The sequence below is a fragment of the Panthera tigris genome, chromosome A1 (genome assembly GCF_018350195.1).
Source record: "Panthera tigris isolate Pti1 chromosome A1, P.tigris_Pti1_mat1.1, whole genome shotgun sequence".
In the NCBI taxonomy this organism is placed as follows: Eukaryota; Metazoa; Chordata; class Mammalia; order Carnivora; family Felidae; genus Panthera; species Panthera tigris.
The window spans coordinates 145,819,663-145,839,056 of record NC_056660.1 but is presented as its reverse complement, the minus strand read 5'-3'; the positions used below and the strand labels follow the sequence as shown (position 1 = coordinate 145,839,056).

Below are 19,394 nucleotides of genomic sequence, written 5' to 3'. Positions count from 1 at the left end.
ACTAAAGAGTAACTATCTGAGTAAATAATGGACTTAAAAGGTATCGACATTGGTTTACTAACTATAATGAATGTACCACACCAATACAAAGTGTAAATAATAGAGAAAAGCTGAGTGTGGTGTATACGGTAATATTATTATCTTTTCAATTTTTCTGTATATCTAAAACTATTCTGAAAAATGAAGCCTAGCATAAAAAAAGTTAATTTGGGAGCTGCAAATGGAACATGAAATAACACAAAAAGGCACATTAAGAAACCAACTTCTAGATTCAGTTCAAGAGAGTCAGGTGTCAGGAGGCCTTGGTAAGCTCACTATATTGGTTTTCTTGGTTGCAAACTGATCGCTAATGTTTGTTTTTTTCCTAAACACTATAAAATGTTTCTAAGATATGAAAGAGGTATAATCAGTTTTTTTTTCTATGTTTATTTGTTTTTGGTATTTTTTTTTGTTTGTCTCTCTGTTTGTTTGTCATAGAAACAGAGAATGCAAGGGGGAAAGAGACAGAAGGAGAGAGAGAGGGGAAGGGGGAGAGAGAAAGAGAATCTCAAGCAGGCTCCACACTCAGCATGCAGGCAATGTGGGCCTCGATCCCATGACCCTGGATCAAGAGTCAGATGCTCAATAGACTGAGCCACCCAGGCACCCCTATATTTATTTGTTTTTAATTCAGAAATTCAGCTTCTGTCCACTAATTCAATTTAAGACATATTTATAGGTAGCTATTTCATACCAAGCAATCTGAGCATGTGTCTTTAAAAAGAAATGTAAAAGTTATTGTTTTCTGAAGCAAATGAAACATTATTCCCAGAGTCTTACTTAAATATCAGTTCATGCACAGTGTATGTGAAAATTTTATTGAAGCAAAGCAAAGGTAAACTTCCTCTAGAGATTATTTAAATGACTACATATTTGGGAGGGCACTCAACTCTTGGTTATCTGGCAGACAATAACTGAAGTTATAATTAACCACAGAGAGTGTTATGTGTGAAGAAATTAAAATTCCTATAAACCAATAAAAAAACTAGATACCAAAAGAGATTTTGTAGTATATAATCAATGGTAACCTGCCCCATTCCTCAGCCCATACAGCGGTACTGTGGTATATTCTAATACTGAAGAGCAGGGACTTTGGTTGAACCGAGGTAAGGGTGCGCAATGGAAGAGAAAGGAGGCATATGTGTGCTTAATTCAAGTCTCATGAATACAAGGGATCTTCGCTAAGAAGTTGTTGAACAGCCCATTCTCTTTTTTGGCAGACACTTTATGTGGCCTTAAAGCACATGTATAACTTTTACACTTTTGGATAATATCTGTGGACTGTGTTCTGAAATACTAGTTTACTGAAAAAATCATTTCATGTCACATTGTTATTAGTTTTGTAGTTTTGTTTAACCCACAATTCTGGGTAATCTGTGGTTTCCTTTCAATCTATTCATCACTCCAATTATTCCAGTTAATCAAGGGTTGACTGTAGTCGAGTTCAAAGTAATTAGTTTTACTATATTCTCAAATTGTTTCCTTATTTGCCATGCGTCATCTGAAAATATTATCAAAGTTTTCCCTAATTCTATTTGTAGTCATTTTCTTGTACTTGAAATTTTACTCATTTGAATCATTACCTCAAATCCTTCATTCTCAAACAGTTTACTCCACATAATATTAACTAAACATAAGTAGGCTATGTGGTGTTCTTTGTCTCTCTAATTGAATTTTCTATTGTGTTGTTTGCAGGTTTTTTTGCTAGGTTATATTTGATTTTCACAAGTTATTGTAGTATACAATTAGGGATATTTTAATTGGCCCATTTTTAAAGGTTTGCCATAAAAGCAACCTCTTGTTTTTACAGTTTAGAAGTATTGTGAATTATTTCTGGTACTTATTTTCCTTATACTTTATTATTATATTACTATAATTATAACTAAAGCTTCCTCGTAATAAAAATATTTGGTCATCAACCAACATTTACGTGACATTTCCTATATTATATAATAATTGTTCTTATAAATGCAGGCTTTGCTTCAATTTTTTCTTGAATGAGATATATTTGAAATTTTTCTTTGTGCATAAATAATCCTTCATTTTTCCTTTACTGCCAGGGCAACAATACAGTATATACCATGGACTTTAGATTGTTATTACCCAAGTATGATTTTCTTTTACACCACTGATTATGTGACCTTTTTTTTAAGTTTATTTATTTTGAGAGAGAGAGAGAGAGAGAGAGAGAGAGAGAGAGAGTGTGTGTGTGTGTGTGTGTGTGTGTGTGTGTGTGTGCATGAGTGGGGGAAAGGCAGAGAGAGAGAAACAGAGAGAATCCCAAGCAGGCCCCACACTGTCAGCACAAAGCCCGATGCAGGGTTCAATCTAATGAACCGTGAGATCATGACCTAAGCCCAAACCAATAGTCTGACATTCAACAGACTGAGCCACCCAGGCACCCCCCTCTGTGACTCTTTGTAGCTCAGTTCCCTCATTATAAGATGGGGATAAAAATACTAGTTATCTCATAGAATTAGTGGAAGGATTAATTGAAATAATGCACACGAAGCCCTTTGAAAAACTGCTGTTAAGTCTTTAATAGTATTAGTGATCATTATTTTTGTTGGCGTTGTTATTTTTCACCATTCCAAGAATGCTTACAAACTATTTCTCCTTGAATTAGGTCTTCCATAATTAGTTTGCTATTAAACACGAAATCTGTGTATCACAACAAGCTGTTTTCTAGCCACTCTGATGAAAAGTTATTTTACTTATACCTGTAGTACAGTTCTTGCTAAGTTGTAAGCTTCTGAATTTGAATGCTTGTCTCTAATACTTGAAAGGCTAGGTGTCTACATAATATCTATTGCGTTAAACGAACTAAAAAAAACTAAAATGTGTGTGTACACATGTGAATGTGTACGTACATACATACTTTTTTCCCCCTTAATAGCACTGTACAGATAATAAAGTATGGAAATTATTAGATGAAAAACTAAGAGAAAGCAGGATCCTAGAAAGGGAAGGAGCACTGAAACTATGTTTACTTGAGGACATTTACTGGAACTTAGTGAATTTAAGGTGCAGTTTGTACAGAGCTGTTGAACCTAGGGCTTGCCCAAAGCAGAGATCCTCCTCCATAAAGGTGGGATGCCACAGATTCACTTAGTAACTACAGACCTGTCCATGGGTATATTTGCAGCCCAAATTAATGCGATTTGGGTAATTAAAAAAAAAAACACAAAAACCTCAATGAAGGTGTGTTAACTCATTTGTGGGAACCCTGTCTCAATGTATATGTACATCAAATTATATTGTGCACTTTGAATATATTAGTTTTATTTGACAATTATAACTAAATAAAGCTGAAAAAGAAACAAGAAACACTCAAACTATGTAGTTTAAAATAGCTGAAGAGTCTTAGGGCCCATGGGTGGCAGAAACAATGACAAATATTTTTCAGGAAAAACACCTCCACAGGAGGCCTCAAAGAATTTCCACAAGTAATTTTCCAACAAAAATGAAAATCATAGTAAATGATTACTTCACTCATAAGGAAACAAGGATCATGAGTGCGAATAGCAGAAATAAAAGCAAGAGATACTGGTCATGAAGATTTCAAATATAACTAACAGCAATAAAATAACAATGCTTCCTCCAATTCAAGAAATAAACGATACTCTTAAGAATGGTCAGAGGTATCTGGGTGGCTCAGCCAGTTACTCAAGTGTCTGACTCTTCGTCTCAGCTCAGATCATGATCTCTTGGTCCCTGGGATTGAGTCCTGCATCTGGCCCTGGGCCGACAGTGTGGAGCCTGCTTGGGATCCTCTCTCTACCTCTCTCTCTGCCCCTCTCCTGCACTTTCTCACTCTCTCTCAAAATAAATAAATAAACTTAAAAAAAAAAAAAGAATGAGAAGAGAAAACATAAAGTGCAAAGCAGATTTAAAAAATGTATCATTTGTAAAAATAAAAATTATAATACCTGAAATACAAAATTCAATAGCCAGCTTCACAGAGTTTAGTCTGTTATACCTGAAGAGTGAATTAGTGAACTGAAACATAGATTACAATAGAAAGTCTGACAAATAGTATAAGAGACATTAAGAGATATGAAAAATAGAGTGAGCTGATCTAACTTAAGTGTAATATGAGCTCCAAAAGGAAAGGACAGAGATAATGGGATGAAGAGATATTTGATAAAATAATGGCTGAGAAAGTGACTGTTATCTTAAAAATGAAAAATCACAAATAAAATAACCAAAAAGAAAGCCACACTTGGATATATCATAGTAACATTTCAGACCGAAGACAAAGAGGCAATCTTAAAAACAGCCAGTGACAAAAAGAAGATTAATCCCAAAGACTGTCAGACAACTCTCAACTTCCAGTGAGATGAAATCTAGAGTATGCTGAAAGCTGAAAGAAAGTAACTGCTAACCCCAAATTCCAACACCAGTAGAATTTTTTCAAGAACAAAAGTGAAATAAAAATATTTTCTTTTATTTATTTATTTTTACTTGAGAGAGAGAGAGAGAGAGAGAGAGAGAGAGAGAGAGAGAGAAGGTGAGCGTGAGTGGGGGAGAGGGGCAGAGGAAGAGAGACAGAATCCCAAGCAGGCTCCAGGCTCAGTGAGGAACCTGATGCGGGGCTCCATCCCATGACCTTGGGATCATGACCTGAGCCAAAATCAAGAGTCGGATGCTCAATTAACTGAGCCACTCAGTTTCCCCAAAATAAAAATATTTTTAACCCCCTAAAATTGAAAACGTTGGCCTCTAGTAGAGCTTCATAAAAGGAAATTCTAAAGAATGAATTTAGATAATGGAAAATAATCTCAGCAGTTCTAAAATGCAAGAAGGAAAACAAGAAAATGAAAGTTATAAATCTGTAGATAAATTTAAATGAGCACTGAACAGTAACAACAACAACAAAAAGACCATTAAACTATCCCCCAAATACAAAAATAACATATAGAAATGGTAGGATTTTGGAATTGAAGAAATTTAGAGGAATTAAAGTCTAAATCCTTGTGTGGTATGATAAGAACAAATGGACATTGATTGACCTTACGCTTTCTCTTTCTTTTTTTCCATTTATTTAGTTTATTTATTTATTGAGAAAGAGAGAGAGTGCAAGCAAGGTAGAGGCAGATAGAGAGAGTGGGAGAGAGCGAGCATCCCAAGCAGGCTCCACACCATCAGAGCCTGATGCAGGGCTTGAACTCACGAACTGTGAGATCATGACCTGAGCTGAGACCAAAAGTCTGTCGCCTAAGTAACTGAGCCACCCAGATACCCCGACCTTATACTTTCACAAGTTAAGAAAGTATGTTGGAATTAGCCACTAAAAGAAGAAAACAATGTATTTCCTCCAAAATAGTAAAATATAAAAGTTGAAAGACAAAAACTGTCAGGACTCAAAAAGAAATCCATCTAAATGCAATATGCCAGAGATATTTCCAAAATGTAAGGATACATAAAGGTAGAAACTAATAAGGATGGAAAAAATAGGCAAGTTCTAACCAAAAGAAACCTCATGTGGTTATACTAATATCTTTTATTGACATAAAACCATTACTAGAAATGAGAGCCATTTTAATAAAAGATTCCATTCTTCCAGAAGATAAAACTATTTTATCTAATAATATGGCCTTAGATAGACAAGCACAAGACACAGATACATTTATCATAGTGGGAGACAGGAACACATCTCTTTTCAGAGAATAATCAGAGGAAAATGGATATGGATACAGAAGATTTTAATAACAAGACTAACAAATCTGGCCCGATGAACACTTATAGAACACTTCACCCAACAACTGAAGACACATTTATCTCCAGCACATATGGAAGATTTTTGGTGCCATCAGAAAACATTCAACAAACTTCACAGGACTGAATTAATACAATATTTGTCACCTAAACTCTGCCACTTAGTAGCTCTGTAACCTTGCTGAAGTTAACCTCTCTGAGCTTCAGTCTCCTAACTTCAAAATGGGGATGACAGTGTGTTTCTGCTATGTAAGCAGAGACATAAAGAAATAATGAATTAAGGGATCCTGCAGGCAATGAGAAAAAGTATGGGTTTTTATACTAATCAACTTAAACAAGTAATAGCATGATTAAATATGTTTTAATTAAGATAATTTTGGCAGCAAGGTGGAGAATGGTGGCAAGAAAGTGAAAACTGGAAGCAAAAGGATGGAATAGGAAGAAATTATAATAAATCAGATAAGAAATAATGAGGGTGCGAAGAGCATGTGAAAGGATTTAGCTTTACCAATATTCATGTTCCTACCTAACAATTTCAGTCCTGAAGAGAACTAACAGAAACTAGGCATACTAAACATATGGCCATTACTTTACAATTCTTTGGTGAATAACTAAGGACACTAAAGCATGTAACTTTTTCATCCCTTAGAAATAGACAATCTAAGAACCTATCTGTAAGGTGAATGTTTCTATGGCCTATAAGAAAAAGGAGTATCTTGTTTTTTGCATATATATATATATATACACATTCCTTAAGTCTATTTTTAAAGCAGTCTATGATCTTATTCTCTAATACTGTCTAAAGTTTAAGAATCCTCACTGCTTGGAATCTCTTCTTCACAGCCAATCCCCAAAAGCAAAAACATTGCCTATTTCTGTTACCTGCTATTAAGACGTACTAAACAACACTTACATACTGGTGTGTTTACTAAATAATTTTAGAAAACTCAAGTGTTTCTAAGCATAGGGTTTTGAGGAAGTTCACTTCATAAATGCAAATGAGGCAAATACAAACTTTCTATTTTCTTTGCAATTTTCATTTAGATGGAATTTAGCAAACATATAAAAGTGCATGTAGTTTAAATGTGAATAAGTGAAGTTAAAAATAATCTGCATGATACTTCTATATAGCACAAGAATTCTATAGGGAAGAGATTCCTTCAGAACTTAGTTTTTTTTTTTGTTTTTTGTTTTTTTAATCATAGACTCAAAGCTCATAAGTGGTATGAAGCATGACTGAAATTTAAATTTAGGAAGAATAACACCTCACTAGTATAAATGACAGTAATAAGGACAGCTACTGCGGAGAATGCCATGGTGGCATATCTGTGCCCAAAGAGTTATTTTTCATAATACCAATTGAGTTTTCATTTACATGCCCTTTACAAAAGTGTCATAATTAAGGTGAAAGCAAATGAGGTTCATTCTAAGTAAAAGGGTATGCTGAAATAAAGTGTCAAAGGACGAAGAATAGAACAGGCAAAGGGGAGACATGACTCCAAGAGACTTTACACATTATCTCTGTCAGTCATTTTGGAAATCTTCCCAACATTAAATCAAATAAAGTCAAACTCAAGAGAGATCTGAATTCAAATAGTTTATACTTTGGCATAAAGCAATGCTAAATAAATACTTGAGCTATTTGGAAAGGAGAGCAGAGGGGAAAAAAAAAAGATTAAGGTCATCCTTATTCCCTGCTTTTCTCTTTTCTCCCACTGGAAAGCATCAAACTCTATATCGAACCTGACAACACATCATCCCTTGCATCTCTCATCTGGATTAACAACAGCCTCCTAACTGGTCTTCCAGAGCTCCACTTTTGCCCACTTTTCAATCAATCCACCACAGCACAGGAAAAGTGATCTTCTCACAGCGTAAATCAAATAACAAAATTCAATCTTTAAAACACTGCAAAAGCTTCCCAAAGTACATAGAATGAAATCCAAGCTCCCTTGCTTTGGCCTTCAGGCTCTGCATGATCTGGCTTCTGCCTACATCTCCATGCTACATTCACCCCACCCAACCAACCACATGTGCACGTGTGTGTGTGTGTGTCTGTGTGTGCATCCCTTCCTGTGTATATTATCACCTAGCCATGCTAAGTTTCTTCCCACCTTAGAGACTTTGTATAGGCCATTCTTTCTTCATGGAATGCCTCACTTCTAAAAGTATAGCTCTTCCTGTTTACATGCATATTAAATATTACCTGCCTGGATTCCTTCCTAACTACCTATCTCAACTACCTGTTTGTTTCCTTTCTAGCATATATCACTGTGTACAATTATTTTTTTTTTTTGTCAGCTTTTTATAAAGTTACTTATCTAACATGTAAGCTCTATGATTTCAGAGAGGTCTTTTCTGATGGCATCGTTTTACATACAACTTTTTATGACAGAAAGGTAAGGTGGATTATTCTACATACTCATCATTTTTCACCCTCTTTGAAACAATAGGACAGTGTTTCAGAAAACATGCACCATACTAATGCATGATGTTGGATGAAAGAGTAGTTCTACGGTCAAACAATTCTTTGCAAATGCTACCCACTGTATGTTCCTCTTAAAGGTCAATGAGGCACATTAGGATATGAAAAGCTTTGAAAGTGTATAAATCCTTTTACTTTCATTCAATCCATTGATTTCTGTATTTGGAGATTTTGCAAACTCCTTCATTTCCTTGTTTAGCATGTATTAATCTGCTGAGGTACTAGTGTTCAACATAAGAAACTTCATGAGAAATAATGCTACAGATTTCCAGGGAAGAACTAATTGTTGACTTTTCTATTTACCTACCTAAATGGATTCAAGGATTTCATCATAGCGCCAAAGAGTGTTCCCCAAAAACCCTCTTTTTCTATATAAAACTAACTTTAAATTGTTCTTAAAAAAAAGTGTTAACAATATCTAAAATGATTTAAAAGATTCCAGTGCCGGAATAAAAGCATTATCATTAAAGTTAAGTAAATTTATGTGAACTAGTAATCATTCATAATAATTTATGCATACCTAAAATTCAGGCTTCAACCCTAGTGTTGTATCTGGTGTGTTTACTTTTTGATACCTGGTCCTTTAACTCTAACTACACTACTTTTGTTGTCACTGTTGTTGTTGTTGTTATTTGTTTATTTTTGCTTATGATCTAATAATAAGGCAACCTGAAATCTTAATTAATCCTACAAAACTATTCAGATAGAATTTGCTGCTAATGGTAATCTCTGTCAATGGTTTTTATAGGCCACATATATTCTCTGAAGTAATGGAGTATTACTTGGATATACACTGCTCCCAGTGTATATTTTTATTTAGCCAGTTCAAGAAGTTTCAATGATAGTCATGAACACTTGGGGCACATGTCTGATACAGTGAAGATAATTTTCCACTGGTAAAACTATTTGGTTACTCTATCTTTGAACCACTTCATAACTTTGCATTTTTTCTTCAAAACACCAAAAATTTAGACCTTAAAATCCAATAATACTAAATCTTTGTTTTTGTTGCCTCTGTTACCTTTTGAATGTATGTCTTCGGCACAAAATCCTATTTGGGCAGAAGAAGGTCTCTAAGTGCCGCCTATGCACTTGAGAACTTCTGTATTTATACACACCATCGGTTAGAGCATAAGTGTATCTGCCTACGACAGATGGTACTAATGGGTTAGTCCTGCTCATTTTTTATCAAATTTTACTCTTTAGTCCACAGAGCATTTAAAGTATTGTTTATACCTATTTATGATGAAAAGAGAAAAAGACAAACACCTTTGGACATTTTGGAAAAAAGATTTAAAGAGTTACATAATACTGGTATTAAATGTCCACAATTTTTTAAGTGAAACCAATGTTAAAAATACCCATATATTAGTGCTTTTAGAGTGTTAATTTAAGATTTGTTTTCAACCTACTCTGTTCTAAATTTTTTCTTAGGTAATGTGAGGTAAAAACACACTCATTCACTCATTTATTAATTTAGCAAATATTTTCTGCATGTCTAAAAAATGTACAAGTATCTTGCTAAGTGCCATGGAATACAGAAGATGCAGGTGTCCTATCTTGGCGTTCAAACAGCACATAAGCTAAGAATGGAGGTAAAGCATGTACATAAATAACAGGCAAAACGGTATCATGGCTGATGATGTGCTCAACAGTCTACAAGTTCAAAGAGGATAGATTGTTCTCATGATTTCCAGAAGTGGCATTTAAAGGATAGGACTATGAAAGAAGAAGGGAGTATGAATTTTCAAGCAGAGACATAGTTTAGGAAAGAAAAAAAAAAAAACAGGAAAGAAAGGATTCCTGTGCATTAGGTTCAGTGGAATGTTAACTAGTCTGTAAGAAAGAGAATAAAAGTACTGCTGTGTTTAACTTACAGAACTATAACTCAATTTTATCTATAAAAAGAAATTCAATCATTTCATTAATTTTGAAAATATGGTACTATTCAAAATGTCATTTATATGGAATAAAGTAATGTCATTTCATTACCAAAAGGCAAACAGTGGGAAAGTGAAATGCATATTTAAAGATTTGCTTCAAATTAGATTTTGGAGCTTAAGTTTTTGGGTAATGAATACCATGAAACACCGACTTTTTCAGCAAAAAAATTTCAGTCAATCTCAATTATTCTGGGGGGATACTTACTAGAAGTAGTAATAATTGTAATCAGAAACTTCTCTGGGAAAGTGTTTTTCAAAATCCCATGAGACACTGCAGTAAAAGGTGTTCTAAATTCAAACACATTTGGAAATGTTGGTTCACCAAAGCTAACGGGCAATGCATCCTGTTAATCTTAGAAAGGGTTATATAGCCTGCAAAGTTTTCTAAAAGCATATGACTAGAGAACTTGTTATTTGCCAGACATTTTACCATTTCAAGGAACAACTCTGACATGCTAAGGAGAAATTATGAAATTCATTTTTCTGTTTAAACTTGACTAGTTTTGCTTTGCCTTTCTTTACATAGTATTCACAGGGTGTCCTTTCTTTACATATTATTCACAGGGGGTCCTAAAGTCCTGCACCGTGTCCTGCATGACCCCCCCCCCAACAACATATATAGTGTACATATATATATTATATATTATATATTATATATTATATATTATATATTATATATTGAACAATAAATTGATCAAAATTTACCCTTCCTGGGTAGTGCCTCAGGATCCAGGTGTTTTCTCCCTCTATCTTTCCCAAATCAAAAGTCTTAACACATAGTGTTTCCATATCAGCTGTCACAGAGGAAAACACCTAATAAGTTAAGATGATTTGGCAGATAAAGGTGGTAACTAACCAGGTGTATACAAATTTTAAAAGAATAGGTGTGGCTGTAACCCAAAGAAATAAATCACAAACAATAAAGTAGTACAAGAATAGCTATAGTCTGAGGGAAATTGTTCTATTCTACTGGCCCAAGAACTATTCTACATACGTGTCTATCCCTCTGGCTTAAATTTAAGTCCAGTAATAAGTTTTTATCCAAGGACAGCTTTGTGATTATACCTAGGGGAACATATTTAATTTTTTTGTTATTCTTTCATCCTTCCCAACACAAAATTAAAATATATATATATATATAGGAAGAAAACTTAGGCAAATTTTATAGGAAAATGACATACCTTAAAAAAATATTTTACAATTTTCTTAATTGTATAATCTTGGTGTGGACTACTTGTGTTTTACATATTTAATGTTTAGAGAAAGGAAATGCTGCCAGTAATGTTTATTTATTTTCTACCTGAATTTATTCATATTCACCTGCTGATTTTAAAGTCTTAAAAACACATGTATAATCTACTTAAAACCAAAAAAATTCAAAGCCCAACAAAGTAATGATTATGTGACTTTTCCTTGCAAAAGTCACATTGTTTATTATTACACCTAAGGAAGAGTATTTTTACCTGCCAATACTCATTCTTGAAGGTGGTAATTTTGTAGCATTTGCAAATCTCTGAATTTTGAATACTGACAAAAGAATAAAACTGTATTTAGATTAGAGAAAAGAAAACTGTGAAGAACTTAGACTTCCTTATACTAATTTAACTCCCTGAGCTCTCTAAATTACTACATGAGATCTTGAACAAGATGTCACAAATAATGAAAAATTTCCCTTTGTGTAAATATAAAGTGCAACAGATTTTTTCCAATTATTTTTGGGTTAAGAAACAGTTAGCTTGAGCATTAATAGTATGTTTTATAAAGTTCCAAATAATGATAATTAATTTTTAGAAGAATCCTTGTAGTCACATGGTACAGAATATAATCACAATACTCGAAATGTAATAATCATGTAATTAATATTTACAAGATGAATAAAATATAGATATTTAACCTTTGATTTTCTTAAACAGAATTAATAAAAGTACCCACTTTATATACAAGTTCATATAATATATAATTCCATTTTTATGATTTTTTTAATTGTAAAAATTGAATGGAGTCAAAATAACATTTCAGCTCTCCATTTGTTTATGGATTAAGTAAATTTATTACATGAGGGGGGTCTAGTTTCACTTCTCATATGTAAAGAGCTTGGAAAACATCACCCCTTATCCTTGTAAGAAAAAGCTGAACAAACTGAAAATCAGTAACTTGTCTTGGACCTTTCAGATAATGAAAATTGCAGGGTAAACTACCACCCCAAATCTGTAGAGACAGGTCAGTTCAGAGTTATTGAGATCTACTTACCTGGAGTTGAGACTTCTGGAGCCATAAATTGGTAGTAATACTTAAGCGAGAATTTCAATGAAACACTGGAGACTGAGTGTAGCTTGAGAGTGAGAAACTCCCGTGGGTACAGTCTTGCAGAATCCCCGCCCTTTTCTGGATTTTACTTCCAGGAGCTCCAACAGGTTCTCCTGCTGAAGAAAGATCCCCTTCAGGGGTGCCTGTATGGCTGAGTCCATTAAGCGGTTAAGCATCTGACTCTTGGTTTCAGCTCAGGTCATGATCTCACAGTTCCTGGGGATCAAGCCCCATTTCGGGCTTGCACTGTTGGCCAGGAGCCTGCTTGGGATTTTCTCTCTTCCTGTCTCCTGCCCCTCCCCTGCTGTGCAGGAGGATGCACGCATGCTCTCTCCCTCTCTCTCTAAACAAATTAAAAAAAAAAAAAAATCCCTTCCAGATTCTGGGAGAGGGAAAGAGTCATCACTGTGAAATACGCCCTGAGACTTTCCATGGCAAAGACCTAATCTCCAGAGGAAAAAACTACCTGAGTCCTACTCTTACCTGGGGTAAGGATAGTTCTCATGCTCCAGCCTCCTCCACCCTTCTTATCTCACTTAACAGGGGAGGGGAAAAAAAAAAATGTAACACCAGAGAAACACTTAGGATTATCATAGTTTTAAGACACAAGCCCAATAAAATGAGATTTAATCATAAAAATATACCACCATAGACCCGACCAACAGGATTTTGGTAAAACAACAGTGAATTATATTTGGAAGAGCTGGAAGAGGTAGACTCTCTGACAAGAAGTACTCATAGAGGTCTAAAGATAAGAGGGGAGACAAAAACAAGGACACCAGGGGAATCTGAAGCTCCTGATACTTAAAGGTAGAATAAACATTAAATATAGCACAATTCTTAGTCTATATTGACATAAATCCTCACATTAATGACCTCTTAACTCTAGTTGCTATTACTCAATACAAATTGTCAGCTTTCAACAAAAAAAATTAAGGCATACCAGGCAGCAAGAAAAAAAAAACAACTATCTCAAGAGTAAAAGCAAATGTCAGAACAAGAATCAGATATAGAATAGATGTTGGAATTAACACACAAGTAATTTAAAATAATGACGAGGGGCGCCTGGGTGGCTCAGTCGGTTAAGTGTCCGACTTCAGCTCAGGTCATGATCTCACGGTTTGTGGGTTCGAGCCCTGTGTCGGGCTCTGTACTGACAGCTCAGAGCCTGGAGCCTGTTTCAGATTCTGTGTCTCCCTCTCTCTGCCCCTCCCCTGTTCACGCTCTGTCTCTGCCTCACGAATAAACATTAAATTTTTTTTTTAAATAATGATAAATATGTTAAAGGTGCTAATGGAAAAAGTAGACCATTTTCAAGAACTGATGGGTAATGTAAACACAAAGATGGAAACTCCAAGAAAGAATCAAAATGAAATGCTAGAAATTAAAAGGCAGTATCAGAGAAATGGAGAATAAATTTGATGGTATCATCAACAGACTGGACACAGTCATAGAAAAAAATCAATGCACTTGAAATTCGGTCAATAGAAATGACCAAAACTGAAACGTAAGGTACTAAATGAATGAAAAACAGAACAAAGAATTGTGAGACAATTCCAGAAGGCATAACATAGGTGTAATTGGAATGCCACAAGAAGAAAAGGAAATAGAGTAGAAAAAATAATTTGAAACAATGCTGCCTGAGAAGGTTCCAAAATTAATGACAGACACAAGGCCACATATCCAGGAAGGTCATAGTGCACCAAGCCATATAAACACCAGAAGAAAGAAACAAACAACATATACCTAGGCAAGTCATATTCAAATTGCAGAAAACTAAAGACAAAGAGAAAATCTTAAAAGAAGCAAGAGAGATATGCTATCTTTCCCTTGTTGCCCTAGGATGATGGGTTGTAAACTGTTTCTAAACACAGATTTCCTTATCAGATGGATGAGCCTCAGCCAATGATTTTGCACTGAAGATTTTTCTCTTTTTTTCTCATATTACCCCTGAAAACTTAAGAAGGGACAGAATACCAATTCTACTGACAATCATTTCAGTATGCATGCCCTTCTTTTTCAATCTCCTATCTAAGAATATTTTCACTAGAACTGTGAAAACGTGGGGTAAAGAAGGCAGGAGAATGGGGGTGAAGAAGAGTCACCAAAAATCTGCATTATTACTCCCTGGCAGCATAAAAAATCTAAACATGTAACATAACATATAACAATGATATTGGTATAATCATACACAGGCCAGTCTAGGATGCAGACATCCTAACAGTAACAGCCTTTTGCAACCGATTACATAACCTGTCCAAATGGTGACCACGCACCATGAACTCTACGTCTTTCATACTGTTTCTATCTGTGCCACAATTTTCATCTAGTCTTCAATGATCCGTAAATAGGCTAGAGTACCCAGTTACATAGTCAAACACTAACCTGTGTCTTGCTGTGAGGGTATTCTGTAGGTGTGATTACTATTTTCAACCAGCTGACTCTCAGTAAAGGTGACTGCCATTGGTAACATGGGCAGGCCTTATCCAATCAGTGGAAGGCCTTCAAGTAAAACCTGAAGTTTCTCAGAGAAGAGTTCTGCCTCAAACCTGCAACATTAACTCTTATCTGAGTTTCCAGCCTGCTTGCCATACATATTTCAGACTTGCCAGTCCTCAGAACTATATCAATCAATTCCTTAAATAAAACACTATGTGTATATGTTTATGTGTATGTAAATGCACACACACACACCCATCATTGGTTCTTTTATCTGGAGAACCCTGACACACACATCTCTATTTGTTCTTTTCTGTCTTAAGCTTCCTACTGACACTTACATAATACTCAGGTCTTTGACATTCAGGACCAAAGAGATAGTTCATGTTGCCAGAATAATGATGTTCAATAACCTTTTTTTTTTTTTTATCTGATCTAAGCAGCAATGGAAAAAATACATTTTTGGATGATTAAAGTTGCAAACAATAAATTCTGTCCTTCATTATATTTGTACTACCATTAAGACATTTTTAAGGAATCCTTTCTACAAGGGCTTCAAAATATATACTATACATTAGTATGCATTTGAAATCTAGCTAAGAATGAAAAACATTCACCAAAACCTTTAATTGTGTTATGATCTACATCAATACATTCTACAGTGTCAAATGTATTGTCACTATGTTATATAACCACAATTTAAAAGTTATTTTCATATAAAAATTACATTAATAATAAAAAAATATTACCATTAGACACACACTATGTTATGTATTGCATGTGGGTTATCTTATTCATCACTAAAACAAGATTTAACAACCAAACACTATCAGCTAAGACCTCTCATTATGTCCTTTAACAGAGGACGAAAATGAAGTTTAGTGATATGAAGTAATTTGTCTGAGGTCAAACTAATTAGTAGGTAGTACAGCTCATGATTCTAAAGCCTATATTCTAAACTGTTATTTAGCTAAGATATGATTTTGACTGAATAAAACTCATTCCTCTTTTCCAAACTGGTGGGTATATACTGACATTGTTTTAGTTATTGATGAAGAGAGGCCAGTGGTAAATAATTTACCTGAACCATTTCTAAGATAGAATAATTATGTAGCTTTAGCAGATCATCAGATTATGATGACAGCCTTTAATAGCATTTTGAGGCAACAAAATGCCAAGAAAAATAATAGCAACTACCTTTCAATAATTTAACTCATATTTAATTTACAGTCAACATCAGAATTAACAGGAAAACTGTGATGCTGTATACAGAACTGATTCTGATAACAATATGTACTCACTGGAACCTCACAGTTACCACTACAGAGTGAGATGTGCAATTCAGCAGGCTTATTTTGGGGCATGTTATTTAGACAGGGGTCTATGTCCTTACTTTGTCATAAATCTTTAGGAAAGCTCCCTGTGCCTCAGTTTCTCCATGTGTCATGTGTCAAATGGGGATAATAAGACCTATCTGGCAAGACTCTAATAAAGAGTAGAGAGGGTAAAGGGTAAGCACTGTGGTAAAAAGGAAAAAGAATTTGTAGTATAATGGTGGAAATACAGCAGGTGCTAAATAAATGGTGGCTACTGTTATTATTGCTGTCATTATTAATGTTATCAGAAATGTAGAGGGTCACCTGTATCATAAAAAGTACATCTTAAAGAATCACTTCAGAGAGCCACTTAGTGAGGCTGAGGACCACTGATGGTTGCTTTGGGCAGTGAATAAAGGTGACAAGTTGTCAGACAGCAAACGTGAGTCAGAAAGGTCAGAGAAGAACTATACAGGGAGCTTCTGCAGTCATTTCAGACATGAAGTCGATTAGTTGAGAAAGGAAACTGCACGTCACACAGACAGACCAATTCACAGTCCACTGGTCCCAAGAGTCACATTTAGATTTTAGTCAGAGATGTGTTGTGCAAAATTATTCCATCTCTGGAACCTCACCCAGCAATGGATATTATCTTACTAACCAGGAATTAAGGGCTGGATCGTCTGGCTTTTCTAAATAAATACATGCCAAGGGCAGGGGTATCTTAGACTAATCCCACTTCTGATTCGAACAGACTGAAAAAAGGAATAACAAGCTCCTGTAAAAAGCCATGTTTTTTCGTTTTTGTAAATCAGATGTTACATTCCAGAAGAGGGTGGAGTGAAAGCGGAGGTAATCACAGTCCCTGCCTCCGCCCCTCTCAACAAAGCCCAAAGGAATTACCAACAGGGCCAAATAAATAAATAAATAAATAATAAAAATTATACAGCACAGAATTACAAGAACATACTCACGGCTTTCAACTAAATTTATTACTTTCAATTTACCAAGGCGATTGTGATGAAACAAACACCCCTCTTTGACTGATACAAATTTGTTACACAATATAGCATCACAGCTGACTTCTCTTTGATTGCTGAGTGTTTCCCAAAACTATGAACAAATTAGAATGATTCTGAAAAGATGCTGACTTTCAATTCTTTTGTCTTCATCAACCAACAGGTCAAAATAAGCTATGAAAAACATTAGAGAGGTTCCAAAGATAGTGTAATGACCTGTTTTGTTTGTTTGTTTCACAGAACAGCAGAGACTTCCCCATATACCCCTCTATCCATCCTTTGTCCTTCTTGGTCTAGTTCAGTAACACCCAGAATCCAACTGTTCAGTCTTTGAACTTTTTAAAAATTATTTTTAATTCCACAAGTCACACATGAACATATTTAGACTGTACCTCAATAGGGCTAAGATCTTTGAGACACTTATGCCACCCCCCCCCCCACACCAATGCCAATTCCACCACTCAGCTACATCAGAGGTGGCTATCATCAATAGTTTATAGGTAACTTTCAGAGCTTTTATGTACCAATAGAAAACATTTGCCATTTTTCAGTTCTGTTTTTTTTAAATAATTTACATTATATGTACAACGTTCCAACTTGCTTTTATTAAGCTGTAAGAAATCCTATGGTACCCATATTCATTTATAGAGGCTAAAAGGTTCATGGACATAATGCTGGGAAGCCAGTAGGAAATAAAATAATGTAGCAGGTTCTAGCCTTGTCCGTAGCCATGAAATTCTGGGTATGTCACTAATCTCACTATCCTCATTTTTGAATAATCTTCCCATATCCCTCTTTCACAGGGTTTGAGTAAAAACTAAATGAAGTAATACACATGTGTGTGTTTGAAAGGTTGTATGGTGTTATATATAAACAAAAAATTATTTCTCAAATATTATCTGGAAAATAAAATCAGATAGTGTTCCTATTCTCAAAGAGTATATACTACAGGTATGTAACCTAAAATTTTAATCAGGAAGTGTCATAAGAATATTTCAATACTTAAATTTTTAGCTAGTGGCATAGCATTCCTAGCTTTGAACGCTTCATTGGAAATACTGTGATATCTGATATCAAAGGTTTAACCATGAGAAAATATATCTGCGTGTAAGTCCATGTTATTAAATTGATTATTTACCAATCTTATTTCATTTTTACATCTGTGAATTTCTGTGCTTGATTCTCAGAGTAAATGAAGAGCAGCCCTACCGTGTTAAAACAATTAGAATAACTAAATCAGAAAAGAGTTTACAAAACTATGACATTTGAAAATATTTAAAATTTACCCCAAATCTACTACATGTGATATTCAAAGGAATTATTTTAGTAAAAGCAACTGTATAAATGATTTCAGTTTTAAGTTATAATTCTTTTAAGCAAACTATTCTTTATATGATACAAGCCTCAAAGTTTTGCATTTTAATGAAGATGTCAAGATAACTTGGAGGGGGGAAATGGTTAAAAAAGAATGTTCCTCAAAGCCCCTCATCTCTAGGGTTTTTCATAAATAGGATCATCAATAACAAAAACCACCTTAAATAAAGATCTCCATGTATTTGTTCTGTTCTGATTGCTTTTCATTATGAATTAGTCTTTTTTTTTGTTTTTCCTTTGGCTGGAGGTTGGTAGGGGGTTTGGGAGAGTGACTGATGTTTCTGAACCTTCCCATTTTTCTTTATTTGAAACACATTACCTCACACTGTTTATTCAGAGTCTCCAGGGTCAACTGGCTACCCAGTTTTTACCTCTCAGCATTAATACAAAAAAGAACCACGGGACAGTGCTGATATATGTATATGTAAAACATATTACACAAAGTCATTACAGTTGGGGGGAAAGGGGTCAGTGTACTCATAGCAAGATAACTTAGAGATGAATTAAGGTCCGGAAATACAAGTAAAGCAGAGTCCTTCCTGAGTACATTCATGTCTGAAAAGGAAGGTGGAGCAGATGGAACATGTATCTAATGTCTACCTTTTAGATGCCAAAAGTGAGGGCAAATTACCTGAGGTCAATCCAGTCTAACACCAAATTATAAATCTGAGTGAACATACACATTTAATGAATTAGTGGAATAAAGTAAATTAGAAAACTCTAATTGTGTAAATCAGAACACTGAGTCATATGA

The 19,394-nt window shown here is 34.8% G+C and overlaps 1 protein-coding gene across 17 annotated transcripts in view; it reads right to left on the bottom strand.

Annotated features, from left to right (window-relative positions):
- XRCC4 (X-ray repair cross complementing 4) overlaps positions 1 to 19,394 on the bottom strand; it is a 316,380-nt gene that overhangs the window by 135,808 nt on the left and 161,178 nt on the right. For 2 of the 17 annotated variants that reach the window (XR_006218794.1, XR_006218791.1), the window contains exon 8: positions 12,436 to 12,608. The exons of 14 other annotated variants lie outside the window; for them this stretch is intronic. Coding sequence is in view for 1 of the 3 variants with exons in the window: in XM_042989541.1 (XP_042845475.1) it covers positions 12,578 to 12,608 (31 nt within the window). In the remaining 2 variants the exon portion in view is untranslated. Of the gene's footprint in view, positions 1 to 12,131; positions 12,609 to 19,394 lie in introns of those variants that run through there. One more of the 17 variants, XM_042989541.1, reaches the window with a different exon arrangement.